Here is a 21,118-nt window from a genome sequence, read left to right as displayed (position 1 = left end):
AAACTCTGTGGCTGGCGGAGAGGGGGAAACTTATCCATATCATGGAAACGTGTAGGTGAAGCAATGATGACATTCAAAACACTATCCAGTCAAAGGTCAAAGACAAACTTTAGTGTTTCAAACAGCACGTTAGACATGGAAATCTCACTCTCAATGGCATAAAAGGTACTTTCCCTTATTTCCCAAGGGGTTGCCACAAAGGATGGATTTGTATATTTGATTTGGCAAAACCTTTACACTGGATGCAATCCTTCCATTTATCCAGGCTTCGGGCCAGAACTAGGTGTAAACTAGCTTGAGTAAAATGAAAACAAAAACAGCATGGAATGATTTGTAAAATCATTTAAACCCTATGCTTATGTGGCCCATCTAAATGATGTAACCACAATAGTGTTTAAAGGTTGCAATTTTAAATGCCACTTAATAAGTGCTACCTTATAGCCTACATGAGTATTGAGCTTATAATCGTTTACTTTGTATAAGTAGTCCTGTTTAAATGATATTGTGGAGGAGCGGAACCTATGCGCACCTCTCAGTCCCGGCTGCATAAGCTGGTGCAACTTCCTGCTCACGCTTATACGCGGTCTGGAGAAAGACATGAGTGTTGGTGTGCTTCTTACTTCCACTCTACAATTGCTTTACAGGTCGGTATCCAGTTGAACAACTGTGAGTTAAAGCCTTAAGCTGTTCATCATGCTCGGATTGCTTAGTCACTGCGTAGGATGATCGCCGTGACTTGCGATGACTGTTTTATTGAGGATCGCTGAGCCGCGATCGGTAACGGCGGTAGAGCTGAGCCGCGCCGCTCGCTTTGCTAGTCTCGCGTTAATGATCGTCTTTCTCGCGATAATGAGCATTTTCCTCTCGACATTGAATTCACGCTTAAAATGTGGTTAAAGGGGTCGACATTATCATATTGATCACCTCATTCATATGTACATGTCTCCCAATCTCCTTTGTATAACTCCTGATGTGGCTTGATGAGTTTTATAAGCATAGAATGATGCATAGTTCCAGATTATTAGTGTTGTTGTGTTAATGCCAGACTGTCAGTGTTAACTTTATGTATTAGGGAAGTATGTTACAACCAAGAGAGTTTATAGTTAAGTAAAATTTCAAAGAGCTAAGTCCAATTATAAATGAGCTTAACATGCTTAGGCGAAAGCACAGGTGGTGCACTGAGTTTTGCGCTATTGAAATAGGAACCTATAGTACATTGAAACTACAGTATATATACATTGTTTACCAGCATTCCTAAGAGTCACCTGGAGGTGGAAAAGTTGTAATTGCATCTAGTTCTGTGTAATAAGAAATGAATGAGAGCAGGATGCCACTCCATTTTGATTTTTATCTATCTAGATGGTTTGTACTGGACATTTAAAGCATTGAAATGTATTGTAAATGAGTTGAAACAAAATTATTAATATACGCGGTCTGGAGAAAGACATGAGTGTCGGTGTGCTTCTTACTTCCACTCTACAATTGCTTTACAGACACTCTTTTTGTTACCGGAGTCCCTGTGTCAGCTGGGACCTGCAACAAACTGTGGGGGCTCGTCCGGGATCCCTCCCTTTGAGTCTTAGGGGGGATCCAGTGATAACAGAACCACAAGATAACCACGACCTAGGTGTTGCTACGGCCACGCAAGCCAGTGAGTGTCCACGGAGGAAGATCAAGGTGAGAAGGATCTTTGCCTCATCAGGGAGCTGCACGGCTGCAACGGAAAGACAACACACTCTATTTGCCACAGAGCTAAACCAGAGAAAACACACATGTCAACTGCACGGAAGGAACTGACATGGAGCATTAGGAGGCGCTTGTTCCTGCTCTCAGACACTAAACTTTTTGAGCTAGCAAGGAACATAGCTGCAGACATTCAAGACACAGCACCTTTCAACCAGGATGATATTGAGGGCTGCATGAACTATCTCACCTCCTACATCCAGTCAGAGACTCTCCTAGGACTTGAGGACGAAGGCATGAGCCATCTGCTGTCATTAAATGACTTAATCAGCCAAGCCATTCAAGTCAGAACAGTAGATAATCCCTCTGGAGCTGCACCGCCAAACATGCCTAGCCCTCATCCATCAGATTTGCCACCAGAAACACCAGCCTCCCCTGAAAATCAAACAGACCTCCGTACAAACGCAAGTACAGAGACACAGTCGATAGAGAACCTGAGGAAAGTGTATGAGGATCTGGGGGAGAGATTGAAGCAGTACGAAGCAGCGGTTCCCCGACCAGCTGTAATGGCCGGTGATCAAAGCCACTCTGACTCCCTCAGTCGCTCACACCTCAGCCCAGAGAGACCAGTCATCATAAGAGACCTTTCCTACCTCCCACGTAGAGAATTCAAAGTATTTGGAGGACAAATAGGAGACAATAGTTCGGAAATCAGCTATAACAGTCTCACAAAGCAAATCAATGAGGGACTAAAAGAAGGGGTTACCGAAACAGAAATTGTGAGGGGAGTACTTAGAATCGTCAAACCTGGCACCTTCAGGGACATGCTCATGCTCAAAGATGAACTGTCCCTCCCTGAACTCCAAGGCTTCCTCAGGTCCCACCTGGGAGAAAAGGCAACAACTGAGATGTTTCAGGAGTTAATGTGTGCTAGGCAAAGTGAACAAGAATCACCCCAGCAGTTTTTGTATCGGATGATTGGGCTCAAACAAAAGCTAACCTTCCAGTCAAGGCAGGGCAGCGTAGACATTTCCTATGACCCGAAAACCATTCAGGAAGTGTTCCTGCACACAATCTACCAAGGCCTGGGGGTTAAGTATGCTGACATGAGACAGAGACTGAGACCCCTCACCCTGAATAGAAATGTCACAGATGAAGAGATCCTTAGCGAAGTCACTAAAATAATAAGTGATGAGAATGAACGCCAGCGGAGATTAGGCCAAACACCCCGTCAAAAGACAATACATGCTCAAAGTGTAGCAGCTGAAACTGAGGAAAAGGAAACCAAGGATTACCAAACCTCTCAGACAATCAAACAACTCACTGCCCAAGTAGAGACTCTGACCAACATGGTAGCCAGCCTAATGGAACTGAAAGCTGTGAACCCCCACCACTTTTCCCCATCAGCGCCCGTCCAAGGCTCTCCTCATACCCATCCATATTCTCCTCCACCACAACCCAGTAGCCACCATCAGCGTTCAACCAATCGGCCTACAGCTTCCACTAAGAGGGGAGCCCTTTGTCCAAAGTGCACTGAACAGAAGTTGCAGGACTGTAGTCACTGCTTTGTGTGTGGAGAACTAGGCCATAGAGCAGTTGGATGCTTAAAGCGCACCAAGTTTCAGGGAAACTGGAATCGGTCTCTGTTGAGGGACAGTCAGAGACCGGTACCAGACCCCAGTCCCAGCCAGTAATGTCTGCCAAGCAACCCCGTAAATGGACTGGAGAGCAAACCAAACACAAGAGGAACAAATCCTATGCACCCCCCTATCGAACTACTGCGGGCTGTAAAGTTCCCTTGGTCGGGAAGAAGAGTCTCCTGAAATGTTTGATTAATGGTTATCCAGTTTCAGCGTTATTTGACTCCGGTTCCCAGGTGAGCATAGTAGACCGACAGTGGGCGAAGACACACATTCCCAGCTATCCAGTTAGACCACTACAAGAGCTTCTAGATGATGGACTAGAAGTGTATGCAGTCAATGGCCAAGCCGTTCCTTATGAGGGGTGGGTTGAACTCACAGTCACTCTTTCTGGTCACGAGGATCCAAATCTAACCGTGCAGGCCCCCCTTCCTAGTAAGTAGTCTGACCCTCCCCCAGCCACTAGTAGGAGCTAATGGTTTAGGGGCAATCATCCAACAACAGGAATCAGAGGAAGATGCTAATACCATTTTACTGAGTCTCCTACGCCGAGCTTTTGGGTTGGATGAAGAACAAGTTGTGGCCATGGTTAGTTTTATTCAAGTGCCACAAAATGGTGACTGTGACCCAGTCACAGTAAGAGTTGGTAAGGACAATGTAACCATTCCAGCAGGTAAAGCAGTGCAGGTTTGGTGTAGGGTGCCCCAGAACTTTGACACCGCTGACCCCCTTGTGCTTTATGAACCTGCAGAAGAGAATGTCGCTTTAAGACATTTGAGTGTTGGAGAAGGACTCCTAGAGATTAATAACAACCAAAAACCCCTTGTTAAGATCCCCATCTCCAACCACTCAAAGCATGAAGTAATTTTACCAAAAAGAACCACACTAGGCACGATCCAGCATGTCGCTAAAGTAATAGAACAAGACCCTGTAGAGTTGCCCCAAACCATGCCAGCCACAGTAACATCCGTGGAGGCGGCCCAATCTACCTCTCCTAAGGTCTCCCCTGCTGAGTCCTGGTTACCACCAGTCAGTCTTAGTCACCTGAGTCCAGACCAACAACAGGCAGTGGAGAAGGTGCTGAGGGAAGAGTGTGAGGCGTTTTCCCGTGACAGCAGCGACATAGGCCGTATCCCGTCATTGCAAATGGACATCCGACTCAAAGACGACACGCCAGTCCAAAGGGCCTATGCTTCCATCCCGAAGCCCCTTTACCGCGAAGTCAAGGAGTATATCCAAGAACTGCTAATCAAAGGATGGATTGTAAAGTCACAGTCACCTTACGCAGCCCCTGTGATCTGTGTGAGAAAGAAGGATGGAACTCTACGGTTGTGTATTGACTATCGCCTTCTTAACAACAAAACAGTGCCAGATCGTCATCCGCTCCCTCGAATCCAGGATCTCACGGACTCACTTGGGGGCTACAGCTGGTTCTCAATCCTGGATCAGGGTAAAGCCTACCATCAGGGTTTCATAGCAGAAGGGTCCAGGTACCTGACCGCCTTCACCACACCATGGGGCCTTTACGAATGGGTACGAATACCCTTCGGGCTGTCAAATGCACCAGCAGCTTTCCAACGGAGCATGGAGGAGATGCTCGACACACTCAGGGATGAATGCTGCATCCCCTACCTGGACGATGTGTTATGCTTCTCCAAGTCATTTGATGAACATGTCCAAGTGCTGCGCAAAGTGTTGCAGGCTTTACAGCGTCATGGAGTAAAACTAAAGCCTGAGAAGTGCGAGTTGTTCCGCAGTGAGGTCCGATATGTTGGGCGCTTGGTGTCTGCAGATGGCGTAAAGGTGGATCCCAAAGACATTGAGGCAGTGCAGGCGCTCAAACACAAAAGACCACAAACAGTTGGGGGTGTGCGACAGCTTTTGGGGTTCCTGAGCTACTATCGGGCATATGTACAGGACTTTTCACGCATTGCCAAGCCCCTGTACGACCTACTCCAAATCCAATCTGACATAGCTCAGACTAAACCGACCAGAGGCAGAGTGAAGTACCCTCAACAATCATCTCGAGCTCCAGTACAATGGAACGAAGAACACCAAAAGATACTTGAGCAGCTGATCGACATGCTGACCCAACCACCAGTGTTAGCATACCCGGACTTCACCCGTCCCTTCATACTCCACACGGATGCATCTCAAAAAGGCCTGGGGGCAGTCCTTTATCAAAAGCAGGATGACAAGATGAGAGTAATTGGGTACGGGTCCCGCACATTGACACCCGCCGAACAAAACTACCACTTGCACAGCGGCAAACTCGAGTTTTTAGCCCTCAAGTGGGCAGTTTGTGACAAGTTTAAGGACTATCTTTTCTATGCCCCTCATTTCACCATTTTCACGGACAATAATCCCCTAACGTATGTCCTAAGCACAGCAAAACTAAATGCAGTGGGACACCGTTGGGTGGGGCAGTTAGCAGATTACCACTTCGACATAAAGTATCGATCAGGGAAAGCCAACACTGATGCGGATGTGCTTTCTCGCTGCCCCCTTGACATCAATACCTTCATGGAGCAGTGTTCTGAGGAGCTTCCAGAGGAAGCGGTTGGAGCAGTATGGGAAGGGAGCAGGAGAGCTAAGCAGGGGGATGTGCCTTGGGTAGCAGCCCTCAACCTAGCCTCATCTAACCAGCCTCTCAGAGGGTCCCTTCACACAATCAGCCATGATGAATTGGTTCAGGGACAGCGCCAAGATCCTGTCATTGGAAAAGTCCTGAAGATGAAGGAAGACAATATTACACCAAATGAGGACAACAAAGGTAAACTTGATACAAACACTAAGAGACTTTTGAGAGAGTGGAGCAGATTGCACATAGATAATGGCCTCCTGTACAGGAAGACAACAACACGCAAACAACTTGTCCTACCAGCTACTTATCGGCAGACAGCTCTGACCCACCTTCATAATAACATGGGCCATGTTGGAGTGGAAAAAGTCCTCGGTCTAGCCAGAGAGCGGTTTTATTGGCCTTTTATGAAGAAAGAGGTAGAAGAGTACGTCACCAGAAAGTGTCCATGCATTAAACAGAAAAAGCCAGCAACACATGAGAGGGCCCCAATGGGTAGCATAACATCCAATTCACCCCTGGAGCTTGTGTGCATAGATTTCCTACACTTAGAAGCTTCCAAAGGTGGGTTTGAGTACATTTTAGTGGTGGTTGACCACTTCACCCGGTTTGCACAAGCCTACCCCACCAAGAACAAAGCAGCTAAAACAGCAGCAGATCGGCTCTTCAACGACTTCATTCCCAAATTTGGATATCCCGCCAAACTCCACCACGATCAAGGCAGGGAATTCGAAAATGAACTTTTCAAAGCTCTCAGACAGCTGGCAGGTGTAGGTCACTCCCGGACGTCTCCCTACCACCCACAATGCAACCCTACAGAAAGACTAAACCGGACATTGTTACAGATGCTCCGCACACTAGGGGAGAAAGAAAAGCATAACTGGAAAGACCACCTCCCCCATATCATCCACGCCTATAATTGCACAAGGCACGAGGCCACAGGCTTTTCCCCATATTACCTGTTGTATGGCAGACACCCCCGCCTCCCAGTGGATCTCCTTTTTGGCCTTATGGCAGAAGATGGAGATGAGACGGCACAGGGATATGCCAAGAAGTGGGCAGGAAAAATGACAGAAGCCTACAGAATAGCATGCGCAAACAGTCAACAGTCAAGTTTCAGGGGAAAAACAAACTATGACAAGAAATGTAAAGGAGTAACCTTGCAGCCTGGAGACAGAGTACTGGTACGTAATCTCAGTGAAAGAGGAGGACCTGGCAAACTAAGGCCCTATTGGGAGCAGATGGTCTACATTGTGAGAGAGCAAGTTGGAGAGAACCCGGTCTACAAAGTAAGCCCAGAAACCGGAAATCGTCCCATTCGTACTCTGCATAGAAACCTGCTATTACAAGTGAATGACCTACCAGTAGAGATAGCCCAAGACCCTCACGAAGCCTCACGAAAACAAAAGAGAAACAGGAACCCGGCAGAAAGATCAAAAACTCCCACACAGATATTAAGTCCCGAGGCAAGTGACTCTGAAGATGATGCGCCTCTCTATTGGTTTCGCGTGCCCAGACATGCACAAATCGGGAGTCAGCATCCGGAACAACAAGGTTGGAGTGAATCACAAAACAGGCCCACCCCAAGTCAGACACATCGATCGGAGGGACCTTGTCGTCAACCAGAACAAATAAGAGATATTGCTATAGAAGCGGAGAACTCTGACAGTGAACAGGATGACAGTTTGGAGGAAAGCCGACCCCTTCATCAAGAGGAGGATATTGCAGATCCTGCTTCGCGACTAGTACTCGATCCCGAGCCAGCATCTAGTCCTGAACTACAGCGTGAGGTCCAACCGGGGTCGTCACACCATCTGAGGCAGTCCACCAGACGGAGGCGTCCAAACATGGTCTTCACGTACCCGTCACTGGGTCGCCCCACATACCAGCCTTGCCCGATGGTGAACGCAGTCGGCGTTCAGCGGGCACAGTATCCTTTTCTATATTATTGTTCTCCTTACCCCCAACCCTTCTACTCTGCACCCGTAACATCATACCTACCAGGCGCATACCCCATTTCCTGCGCTTGAACTTTAGAAAAAAAAAAGAAAGCGACAAAAAGACACTTGAAAAGACATTGCTGAGATGTTTCTTATGATAAGAGACTCTTAAGGGTTATAAGAGGTTTTTGAGTTATTAAAGTCAAGTTCCAGGAGTCACTTTTGTTGTTGGGGAGCGTGTGGCCCATCTAAATGATGTAACCACAATAGTGTTTAAAGGTTGCAATTTTAAATGCCACTTAATAAGTGTTACCTTATAGCCTACATGAGTATTGAGCTTATAATCGTTTACTTTGTATAAGTAGTCCTGTTTAAATGATATTGTGGAGGAGCGGAACCTATGCGCACCTCTCAGTCCCGGCTGCATAAGCTGGTGCAACTTCCTGCTCACGCTTATACGCGGTCTGGAGAAAGACATGAGTGTTGGTGTGCTTCTTACTTCCACTCTACAATTGCTTTACAGGTCGGTATCCAGTTGAACAACTGTGAGTTAAAGCCTTAAGCTGTTCATCATGCTCGGATTGCTTAGTCACTGCGTAGGATGATCGCCGTGACTTGCGATGACTGTTTTATTGAGGATCGCTGAGCCGCGATCGGTAACGGCGGTAGAGCTGAGCCGCGATCGGTAACGGCGGTAGAGCTGAGCCGCGCCGCTCGCTTTGCTAGTCTCGCGTTAATGATCGTCTTTCTCGCGATAATGAGCATTTTCCTCTCGACATTGAATTCACGCTTAAAATGTGGTTAAAGGGGTCGACATTATCATATTGATCACCTCATTCATATGTACATGTCTCCCAATCTCCTTTGTATAACTCCTGATGTGGCTTGATGAGTTTTATAAGCATAGAATGATGCATAGTTCCAGATTATTAGTGTTGTTGTGTTAATGCCAGACTGTCAGTGTTAACTTTATGTATTAGGGAAGTATGTTACAACCAAGAGAGTTTATAGTTAAGTAAAATTTCAAAGAGCTAAGTCCAATTATAAATGAGCTTAACATGCTTAGGCGAAAGCACAGGTGATGCACTGAGTTTTGCGCTATTGAAATAGGAACCTATAGTACATTGAAACTACAGTATATATACATTGTTTACCAGCATTCCTAAGAGTCACCTGGAGGTGGAAAAGTTGTAATTGCATCTAGTTCTGTGTAATAAGAAATGAATGAGAGCAGGATGCCACTCCATTTTGATTTTTATCTATCTAGATGGTTTGTACTGGACATTTAAAGCATTGAAATGTATTGTAAATGAGTTGAAACAAAATTATTAATATACGCGGTCTGGAGAAAGACATGAGTGTTGGTGTGCTTCTTACTTCCACTCTACAATTGCTTTACAGACACTCTTTTTGTTACCGGAGTCCCTGTGTCAGCTGGGACCTGCAACACTTAACTGGAAAGTCCTACAAAGACCACATATCAATTTTGAAAGGTAAACCTTTTAAAAATTAATGTTCATATAGGATTCATTTCAAAACTGACTGTTCTGGAAAAGTTGTGTAATAATAATAATAATAATAATAATAATAATAATAATAATAAAAAGGTCAGTTTCAACATTCAACATTTGAAACTGGGAAATTTCCAACTTTTCCAACTAAAATGTTTTAACATTGACCATTAATGTGAATTCAATCTAAACTCACTCTAAATTAAGGTTTTCTTTGCAGTGAGTTCATTTTCATTTTCTGCAGTGAGTTCTATGAACTTCTCTTATCCTTAAATGAACTTCTTTGGCAATACCTTAATAATGCCAATGGCTTGAATTTTATTTTATATATTATGGTGAATAAACTCTTTATGAGTCTTTTCAATACAGTATGCACAATGCCAATTCCAAAAAAAAGTTGGGCCACTGTGTGAAATATACAAAAAAAACTCAGAATGCAATCAATTGTAAATCATAAGGAAAGCAGCTGCTGGACTTTTGGGAGAGGAATGCTGTCCCATTCTTTTCTGATATAGCTAGCTGCTCAAAAATCCCGGGACTTCTTTCTTGCATTTTCTGTTTTGTGATGCACCAAATGTTTTCAGTTGGTCAAAGGTCTGGACTGCAGGTGGGCCAGTTCATCACTCGGGCTCTTCTACTATGAAGCCATGCTGTTGTAATAGCTGCAGCATGCGGTTTAGCATCGTCTTCCTGAAATATGCAAGACCTTCCCTGAAAAAGATACCATCTGAATGAAAAGAATATACTGCTGCAAAATCTGTATATAGCTTTCAGCATTGAAGGGGTCTATCCAGATGTCCAAGCTGCCAATTCCTTAGACATTAATCCACCCCTAGACCATCAGCAGGTTTTTAAGATGAGCACTGATAGGAAGCCAGATGTTCCCTCTCCTCATTAGTCTGGAGGATCCAGTGTCCGTGTTTTCCAAAAAGAATTTCACATTTTTATTTGTGTGACCACAGAACAGTTTTCCACTTTGCTTCAGTCCATTTTAAATGATCTTTGGCCCAGAGAAGACAGCGGAGTTTCTGGATCATGTTCACATATGGCTTCTTCTGTTGCACAATAGAGCTTTAACCTGCATTTGTGGATGGCATGGTGAACTGTGTTCACAGCCAGTCATTTCTGGATGTGTTCCTGAGCTGATGCAGTGCAGTTTCTCCACGACAGAATCATGACTGTGTTTTATGCAGTGCTGCCTGAGGACCCAACGATCATGAGCATCCAATATTGATTTTCAGCCTTGTCCCTCGTGCAGAGGGATGTTTTCAGATTTTACTTTTGATATATAATCTACTGTAGATGATGAGATATTCAGAGTCTTTGCAACATTATTCTGAAGCTGTTTCACAATTTGTAGATGGAAGTTTTTTTTGCAGATTGATGAACCTCTGCCCATCCTGACTTCCTAGAAACTCTGTGAGTTGCTATTTTTCCACAACTTTTTTGAGACTGTTGCTACCATCAAATCCAAAATGCGCTAGTATTTTTCATGAAATAAAGGATAAGCGGAAGAGAATGGATGGATGGTAAAATGTCTCAGTTTAAACATATCACACGTTTTCTATGTTCTACTGTGAACAAAATATGGATTTATGAGATTTGCAAATCATTGCATTCTGTTTCTATTTACGGCCCAACTTTTTTGGAATCTGCTTTGCACTTACTGCGGTCTACTTTCAGACAAAACACTCAAAACGGGGGACAGCACAGCCATTGAACCTACCATTAATATTCTCAACAGCCAAATGCACATTAGATTTACAGTATAAGGTGTCTTGCTTTATAAAATGCTCTTTTGTAAAGTAGGATTAAAACATTTGTTCATTGGCACAGGTTTTAAAAGCCACACTTGAAACTGAATTGCAATGTCCGCAAGTCATCAAAGTACAATCTGAGATTAAAATACAATAACACAAAACCAACCAATTAATTAATTCAAGTTTAAATTAAGAATAAACTGAGTCTAGAAAACTTTGTGTCATTTTAAAGGATTTACAAACTAATCCTATCATGTTCTAGATATTGTTGTACATGAATAATTCTACAACTCAAACAACTTACAAATAGATATTTTGCACTGGCCACAGAATCACAGACAGCCTTCCCAAACGTGAATTCATTATAAAATAAAACAGAGACCTAAGCTGACTGACTTTAGTGAGAATCTGCTGCAGTGGTGCACAAATGCACCTGTTGTCTCAGATGGAATGACAAAAAGGTCACGAAATGAAAATCCATCGAGGTCACCGCTGTTTGTCAACAACCACACAGGCCAAACATGTTGCTCTGCAGAATCGCTGAAGCCCAGCTGCTGACAGCTGCGTGTGTATCAAAGGAAAACTGTGCGGTGCATTACCTCCATAGTCTGCAGCCCGTGGCAGAAAGTCAGCGTTTTCTCCGGATCCATGGCTAAACCCCCATCACCACTGTCCCACTCCACAGACAAGACAGCCTCCCCATCCGCCATTCCCCCAAACGGGCTGATGCCCCTCCCCGTCTCCGCTGCACGCTCCGGCGTAGCGGGGCTGCTCTCTCGGTCTATTTTATGGATGGACCTGCGGAAATTCACAACACAGACGGCTGAGTCGTCGGGTGTTGTTTGCTGTAGTGGAAGAAAGATGTTTCACTCGTAGAGACGGACGGAGCAGAGCATGATGTCATGCTTTTTTCAGCCACCACAGTACTTACATGGGAGCGCTGTATGCTTTGATTGGCCGGAGCTCCCAGCAACAGCCACAGAGAGGCTGCTGTGAGGGTCCACACAGTGCTGCTCTGTTAAATATGAATATAACCACAACGAAACCAAACCAGTGAAAATAAATTAATCAAAAAAAAAAAATAGCAAAAATAACAGCTTTGCTCTGCTATGACTTATCTGAGCCTAAAATCAGTTAATTTGAATATACTTAGGTTATAGTAATAGGAGCAAACGAGCTGTTGAAATTAGTTTTGAAATTAAGAGAAATCTCTAAACGTGTACAGAGCTTAACTTTTGTAAAAACCTTTCCACCGCACATGCCTATATTTGATTAAGTTAAGCCTTCAATTACATTTTACATTATTTAATTGTATAATTGTCAGATAAATAGCAGACACTGCAGGATTTCAGACTATTTTCTCTGAAATACACTAAACAAATTACTAGGATCTTCTAATTGCTAACATTTGTGACAGCTTTCTAAGAAACTGGTTGTTAAGCCACAGCCAATCAGAATGCTCCTTGTTGGCTGCTGGTGTGCAAAAGGACTGGAAAACAGCTGCTGGAGGACTGTGACAGAGTCAGTGGTATGTTTTTATGTCTTTTTTTTTCAAGTGTGTGTGAGCAGGCAGCCCATAAGAAAATACAAGAACTGTTGTTAATTTATCTCATACACAGGCACAACAACTCTGTTCTAGGCCCCGGGGCAGATTTTTTGTTTTTGGAGGGCCCCTTATTGCCACCTTATAGCATAGAAAATGCAGTGTGAATGTTGAGAGCTGAATGATTTGACCTTGCTTTGCTGTAATTGCTGAAATCTTTAGGAAACTTGTTGAAGCTCCTGGAATGCACTGAATTGCTGACCCACAAGCCTGAGTGTAAAACTGTCGAAAGCTGAATGTTATGCACAAAAATGCAGAAAAGTATGAACATTTAATCTGCATTTAAGAGAAAAACTCAGAAAAACTGCATCACTAAACACAAAAGTGGTTGCAAAACTTAGCTGCGAACAGCTTTACCCTTGAAATGGTGCAGAATGATACAGCAGGAAGCTGTAGGAACAATGGATACAAGAAGAATGAATACAGAAAGCCTGAAATTAGCTGAATCACAGAAACCCATGTTACAAAAAACCTGACTAATTGAAAAAACAAAACATGTAGAATCAAAAATTGTTGAATTGAAGTTTATGTGGTTTGAAGCACTGAAAGACTTGATACTGAAATTGTTATATGCTGGTTTTTGAAAATGAAATACTGATATGGACTGAGTAATGTGTTAGGAATGAAAGGATGCCACATCGTTTGATGGCACTTAAAATAATCAACCTACAGAAGGCTGAATTCAAAGACACCCTGAAAATCATAGTGAAAGAAATGATACAGCAGGCTAGTTCTTTTTGAAAAAATTTCATTGTAGCAACTCAAAATTATACTCAGTAGTTTGTAAGGCCCCCACGTGAAGTGGCAGTCCATTAAATATCCATGTCCCTACATGGATATGCCTCCCCAGACCATCACTGATCCACCACCAAACCGGTCATGCATGTTACAGGCAGCATAACGTTTTCCACGACTTCATGTCTGTCACATGCGTGTAGGGTGAACCTCTGAAAAGCACGGGGCACTAGTGGTGGACCTGCCAATTCTGGTAATCTGCCATCCTTGAGGAGCTGGACTACCTGTGCAACCTGTGTAGGGTCAAGGTATCGCCTCATGCTACCAGTAGTGCCAGTATTGACACTGACCCTGGCCAAATGCAAAACTAGTAAAAACTCATTGAGAAAAGATGAGGAGGGAAAAAATTCCTGTTTTAGGGGTTGTCTCATTGTTACCCCTCTTGTTCGTCTGTTGTTAATTTTGTTACCACCAAGGCAGCCGAAACAGATTAACAACCCCTTCTGCTACTTAACCAACTAGATCAAAATCACAGAAGTTTAACTGACTTGGTGCTGTACTTTGATTTAAAAGTGTTTCTTTACTCAGTGAGCAAAATTCTTAAAAAAAAAAAAAAAAAAAAAAAAAGTTAAATTGAGATCTTTCTTATCTAGAATTTTGCATTTGTCAGCATTTGGGTTTTTTTGTTTGTATAAGTTCATGTATTTTCTGTCTCAAAATCATTGTAAACTTTATTTTGAATTCCATTTCTTTATTTGTGCAGCCCAAACTGACCTGGGTAGACACAAATCCAGCAGTACATCACAAGAGGGCAGCAGATAACATGCTTTTGCTTTTCGAGCCTCCCCCCCAGGTTCAATGCCCTATGGTGGAAAAACAAAACTTAGAAAAGCAGCAATAGTTACAGATGTATACAGTTGTACTTAATGAAATCATTTAGTCTTGTCATTAGGTCATTTATTCATTGTGACGCACAGCCTCTTCATTATGTTCTCTTCTGTAGGTGTGTTTAAGGCCTTTGAAACAAAAGGGAAAAAAGAATGCCTGAACTGCTTTTGTTGCCACACCTATAGTTTTCCCCATGTTGCATACCTGTGGGTGAAATCCCTTACTGTGTAATGCATGTTTGAGCTCTTACACACTAGTTTCGATTCATCTTTTTAGGGTAAAACCAATAAATTAGCCTGGAATTATAGGTGGCACTAATTATCAGGGTGTTATCTGTTTAGAAGGGCACATGTGTTAATTGGTTCATAGCCACGCTGTGCCACATACCGTTTCAGTGAGCATGTGAAGTTTGAAATTGTTTGCAGCTCTACACACACGAGGCAAGAGTAGATTTAAAGATACTCTTATAATCTTATATTTCTGTTTAAATTTGTGTACAAAAAAATGGGGTCAAATACGTTCTTTCTTTCTTTTCTTGTTTGTTAACATATCAGGTCAACTGTGGTACTGTACCCAGATTTACTGTAATTTACAGAGTACTAAAGAGAAGACAACTGGTCAACCTGTTTGTGACATAAATACACTTCCGCCAACCTCTTTTACACACACACACACACATACACGTGCGCGCATGCAACACGAGTGTTAAATTTATTATGGCCTTCCTTCTACTGAAAATTGATTGACACAATATGCTCTTGTATACAGGGAAAGATCCAGTTTTTGTTTGGAATCTGCACATTTCATTGCAAACATTTATGTCACTCAACTGATCTGTGAAAATGTGCAATACAGTTTGGAGGACACTCAAAATGAAACTCATTTCAGGCTTTGTGTTTTCCCACTGTGAGGTTAGTGCTTTTGTTCCTCCTAATGGCTTTGTCATTTCTCTGTAGCTCATAGAATGTTTTACATGATTACATAAATTTCAGACTAACTGCATGAGTCGTGACCGTGCAGTCTTCCTCTTCTTCCTCGCAGTCTCACGTTAGAGGGTTTTCTTTTAAATCCGGAGAGGGAAGTAGCTACTGCACAAAGCAGCATCCAAAATATGTCAAAATACAATAAATGGCATTAAAAATGTATACATTTATTTTTTATTTAGATAGAAGCAATTGAATGTGTTAGTTTAGGGCAGACTTTTATCAGAGGCTGTTTGTTACTGAATCCTGAGCCAGTAGATGCATGTGAAGTTCAAATGGCACTTTTAAAACCAACATCATTTCTCTGCAAGCATGAATGATGAGGGACTTGTTTTCTGCTTTCCAGAAAATTGTGAGGAGGTGAAATAAACACCTTGGCACGAGAAAAAGGAAAGTTTTCACAATCCTGCATACAGTCCTGTGAAAAGTACACCCCATGATTCAATAGCTTGTAGAACCACCTTTAGCAGGAATAACTTGAAGTAATTGTTTTCTGTTTGACTTTATCAGCCTCTCACATCGTTGTGGAGGAATTTCGCCCCACTCATCTTTGCAGCTTTGCTTCAGTTCATTGAGGTTTGCAGGCGTTTGTTATGGACAGCTCTTTTAATGTTTTGCCACAGCATTTGAATCAGGTTGAGTTCTGGACTTTGACTGGATCATTGCAACACCTGGATTATTTTCTTTTTTAGCCATTCTGTTTTAGATTTGCTGCTGTGGTCGACTCAATGGCTCCAAGGTGCCCAGGTCCTGTGGTTGCAAAACAAGCCCAAAGCATCACCCTTCCACCACTGTGCTTGACAGTTGGTATGAGGTGTTTTTGTTGATATGCTGTGTTTGGTTTTTCATCAAACATGGTACTGTGCATTATGGCCATCATCTCTGAAGGACATTTCTCCAGAAGTCTTGTAGTTTGTTCAGATGCAAACCTACACCATGCTGCCACGTTCTTTTTTTAGAGGGAATGGGCTTTCTCCTGAAAACCCTTCCAAACAAGCCATACTGGTTCAGTCTTTCTGTAATTAGGATGAACTTTAACATTTAACACACTGATCGCTGTGGAGTCTGAAATGTAGCTCTTGGGTTTTGTGCAGTTTCTCTGAGCTTTTCAGAGCCTTAACTTGGGGTGAATTTGCTGGGATGTCCACTCCTGGGAAGATTGCGGCGTTGTGTTCACACACACACACACACACACACACACACACACACACACACACACACACACACACACACACACACACACACACACACACACACACACACACAGACACACACACACACGCACACACGCCTGAATGCTCCAGACCAGCAAACTGCCAAACCTTTGGCTTTTATAGAGACCCAATCCAATAAAATCACAGGTTCTGTGTGGGATTAAGTGCAGTCAGGACCAAACTTGAGAGTTCATATTGAAGACTTTGACACAGTTACCAACAAAGCGATGATATGACAGTGAGGACTGTTTCCTGTGGCTATGCTCACTGTCATTTTGAAACCTATCAAATGACAGATATTCATATATCTCGACATTCATGTCACAGCATACAGCAGACAGAGAAAGTATGTAATTCATGCAACTTTAAACTTCCCTTTTCTCTTTAAATCTCCAAAAAGCCCAGAAGAAGAAGCCACCATGGCTTAGTAATTTGCTAATTCCAGGAAATGCAAAGGAGTCTGGTACTGCAAAAACAGCATGCATCTGCCTGCATTCACCACACTGTCAATTCACATCCTGTGCCTCGTGGTCATGTGATATTTAAAAATGCCACTGTAAATGATAGCACAGTGCACGGTGGGTCCCCGATAGGCCCCTGAAGTGGACGGCAAAATTCCATACGCTTTGCATTAGTAGCAGCCATTTTTCCCAGCACTGAAGGAGCACAGAGCTCCATGTGTGCCTTTGATCGTGTGCATATCAGAAATGTTAATGCTTGAATTTAATGAAAGCTACTAACCCGTAGTTCTCTTTACACTGCTTTACCCTAGCCCTGCGCTGCACTGTATTTGACCTGGTATTTTAAAAACTACAGGTTCTTAATTTATTCAGATGTCTGATCAGAGCTCCGCAGATTAAAACTACTGATCAAGTTCAGCACTGTAACATCAAATCGATTGTTATCTATATCAACAGCCTCTGCTGTTGTGTTTTTATCAGATATTTATATACTGTTATGTAATTTATTTTGAAGGAGCAGTCAGAGTTTAACAATAGTAAAAAGATTAGAGAATATAACTAGTCCAGTGTTTGCCTGATTGCAGATTGTCAGACTGCACTACAATTTCCATCTTCAGTCCGCCTGGTGAAAAAGTGGACACTTTCAAATGTCCGGACCCAGTGTGCAAATATTGATGCCTATCGTACACTTGCTGTCTTTAGGCCTCTTAAAATTTGTCTTAAAAGACAATGAGATAAATTCTGCTTTATTTTAAAACTTCCATGTATGCAGTTCAGGATTGCAGGAGCCTATAGCAGGGCAAGAGGCAAGGTGCACCTTGGACAGGTCACCAGTCCTTTGCAGGACTAACACAGAGACACACTCACATTCACACCTACAGCCAATTTAGAATCACCAGTTAACCTAACATGCATGTCTTTGGACTGTGGGAGGAAGAGAACCCACGTGGACACAGGGAGAACATGCAGACTCCACACAGAAAGGCCGCAGCTGGCTGGTGGATTCAAACCCAGGACCTTCTTGTTAACCACCCCATGACTGTGCCGAACCAAACCTAAAAGTGCCAAGCTATCGTTCAGTCTGTTGTGAGAGATTTGGGACACTTGCGAATGTCTAGTGTAGTCCTGCATGTTGGAAACTTAAATAATCGATAATGGAATTAAAATGTTCTTCATCAATCAGCCAGCTGGGGCCTATCCTGACTTTCACTGGCCAAAAGGTGAGGAACAGCCTGGGCAGGTCGCCTGTCCATCACATGGCGAAGACAAAGAGATGGATGACCAGTCTCACATCCACAGCTGTAGCATATTTAGAGTCATCAGTTACCACTGATCATCAACCTAACGTACACATCTCTGGACTGTGCAGAGCAAAACCCACCCTGGCCTCAAAACTCCCCAGATTCCAATCCAGCAAGGATCTCTGGGTGGCACCAGAACAAAAGTTCAATCAATGCAGAACCACTAGATCCAAAAGGTCAAACGCCAGTGTCCTTGTGCCAGACACCATGCACCAAAGGCAGCACCGAGGGAACTGACACAATATTAGGCAGGTGGTTGTAATGATGTGGTTTATCAGTGTGGATTAAACAGGAAGTGATTTTGGAGATCCAGATTTAACAGTTTTGCTCTGTTGCCTGTGTTGATCTTAAGACTGAAGAATTTCTCAGTGCCTGACTGATGTAAATGTATAAAAAAAAATATCAAATTTCTTTGTTTTAAATATTTATTGCAAGACTCAATATGCAATTTTAAGATGCTTTCAAATGTATCGACTGCTTCTGCGAGCAGCCCTTGGGCAGTTTCTGATTTCTTGTCCCATCAATCAGTTGATGGTATTACATGACATTTAGCATGAGGCCTTTGTGTACCCCCCCAGAAGATCCTCCACCAGCTGTCCCTGCTTAAGAAAGATGGAGTCACTGGATCAGCATCTTTGGCCTCTTTGTTTGAAGTTTGATGGCAGTGTGTTATCAGCAGCATTGTAAATCAGCTGTGCCTGCGCTAATGTAGTACAGCTGTCAAACAACTAGAAGGAGACACACACAGAAAAGCATTCCTCTGATGCTTGTAGAAGGATCACAACACTAATCCGGCAGCAAACATTTGTCATTATGTTCTGTGGTAACACAACTCTTCAATAACAAAGAAAAACTCAATACACACACACACACACACACACAATGGGATTTATTGCTTTCCACTCTGATTGTTTCTTATTGTGTTATCTCTCTTATGAGCACTAATATTCAGCATGCAGTATTGTATTCCATAGAGATTTGAGAGTGGTGTTAATGGAAATTACTGTTTCTTGGAAAGGGACCACACCTTGGCTCTGTGAAATGAGGAGCTGTTCGGGCACATGCTTCACTGAAACATTTCATTTTTCTCCACGGCACTTTACTTTTAGTGTGTCTGTTTCTTTGTATCTGTTAATGAAACTATTGCTTCACTGCAGGCGGTTGAGGGAAACATGATGCATTGCTCTCTAATGTTGGGACAAACACAGAGAGGAAAAAAAACACACGTGACTGACAGGCTGTTTTGCACCCGTACTCTACTGTTCCTCTCGTTGACAGCAGATTGAACTGACAGACCCCACTCCCCCACCTCCCCGAGTGCACGCACACACACACATGCACACACACACACACACACACACACACACACACACACACACACACACACTGGAACCACAGGCCAAACAGAGCTCCATGACAAGTCCTGGCAGTTCAACCATAGTTAACTTAATGAGGGTAGTAGAGACCTCGACACATACACATACAAGGGCATGCTATCAAACATGATTATCATGCTGTTGAGTGAGACAACCAAAACATCATATGAGAAGACTTGATCGGGTTACCTCACTCTGCAGTCTGCAGCTGCAGAGCAGTGCAGCATATCATAATCCACTGAATTATTTTTGTTTGCTGCAGACTTAAAAAGATAACCTACTGAGCCACGTACATTGTAAAATAAGCTCAAGTCAATTTGCTTTCGTACCACAGCCACAGAGGTTTTGAACTTGTTAACACAGAAACAACAAATGTACATGAATACAGTGTAAGCAGTAGTGTTTGTTGCTGTTTATGCTTCTTTTGGCAGTAATCCTTTTATTTCAGTTTATTTGTACAGCAGTAGAGCAACAGAAAAACACATCAAGGAGAAATGAGGATCGTATCCATGGAAGGGTCATCTTAGGCTTGCAGTTAGCTGGGACATGACTAGAAATAGTCTGACTTATTTGGCAAAATCTGGTCTAAAGAGGAGTTTTAAAAAAAATGGGGGCAGATAATTAAAGAAAAACCACAAATGAAAAACAGAGAGAGAAAAAAAAAAAAGGCCTCCATATTAATGCAGTCCTCCCCACTGCCCCTCCCTTTGCAGGACCATGGTGACTTTCAGTGTTTAGTGCTGCTTCTGCTGCTGACACAAGGCTTTTGTCTCAGCCTGGCTCCAAAACAAGAGGAACCCAAAGGACCATTAGAGCACAGGAAGACAACAAGTCAACAAGTGAACCAAACTCGGTCGTCCCACTGACTTCTGTAACCCAGTTAGCAGAGGAAACTGTAGCACAAGCAGAAGTGCATGTCTGCAATGTGTCTACTTTCCCCATGTGAATGCCTTTTTTTTTTTTTTTTTTGCTGACAGTGGAGGACTGACTAATTACAGTCCAACTACTAAAGCCACACTTTGATAGGCAGCACATTGCTGCAGCACACAAACATGCTTTTTTTTTTTTTTTTTTTCCTGTTCTGCAGCCTGTGGTGTCTAGGGACAAAAACAAACTGTTTTCTGGTGAGAAACTGTTGATATGGTATGCATTAAAAAAAAAAAAAAGAACTGGCTGATATTGAAACATGAAGCCTCTTTTCCACTTGCGCTTTTCTATGCCACACCTGCTTTGGGTGCCACAACATGGAGGCATGCTTGTGAGGAATACTTTTGCAAACACCATTTAATTGTTTCTTTTTTAGCTCCTTTTTTTTTAATGACAAGACACTTCTCTCAAGTAATCTGGTGTCTAATTTTGCCCTCTTTTTGCTTCTGTGTGGATTCGTTGCTGCGCATTTCAGTCCATTGGATTCTTGGCTGCCCTCCACTGACTCTCTCTCA

The 21,118-nt window shown here is 43.0% G+C and overlaps 1 protein-coding gene across 1 annotated transcript in view; it reads right to left on the bottom strand.

The window, feature by feature from the left end:
* Positions 1 to 11,943, bottom strand: part of LOC115792676 (uncharacterized) — a 31,703-nt gene extending 19,760 nt beyond the window's left edge. The window contains exon 1 of the mRNA XM_030747337.1: positions 11,715 to 11,943. Within this exon, the coding sequence (XP_030603197.1) occupies positions 11,715 to 11,825 (111 nt within the window). The 5' untranslated portion in view covers positions 11,826 to 11,943. The remainder of the gene's footprint in view (positions 1 to 11,714) is intronic.
* Positions 11,944 to 21,118: the final 9,175 nt, after the last annotated feature.

The sequence above is a fragment of the Archocentrus centrarchus genome, chromosome 1 (genome assembly GCF_007364275.1).
Source record: "Archocentrus centrarchus isolate MPI-CPG fArcCen1 chromosome 1, fArcCen1, whole genome shotgun sequence".
Taxonomy (NCBI): domain Eukaryota; kingdom Metazoa; phylum Chordata; class Actinopteri; order Cichliformes; family Cichlidae; genus Archocentrus; species Archocentrus centrarchus.
The sequence above is the reverse complement of the archived record's forward strand: the minus strand, read 5'-3'. Positions and strand labels throughout refer to the sequence as shown.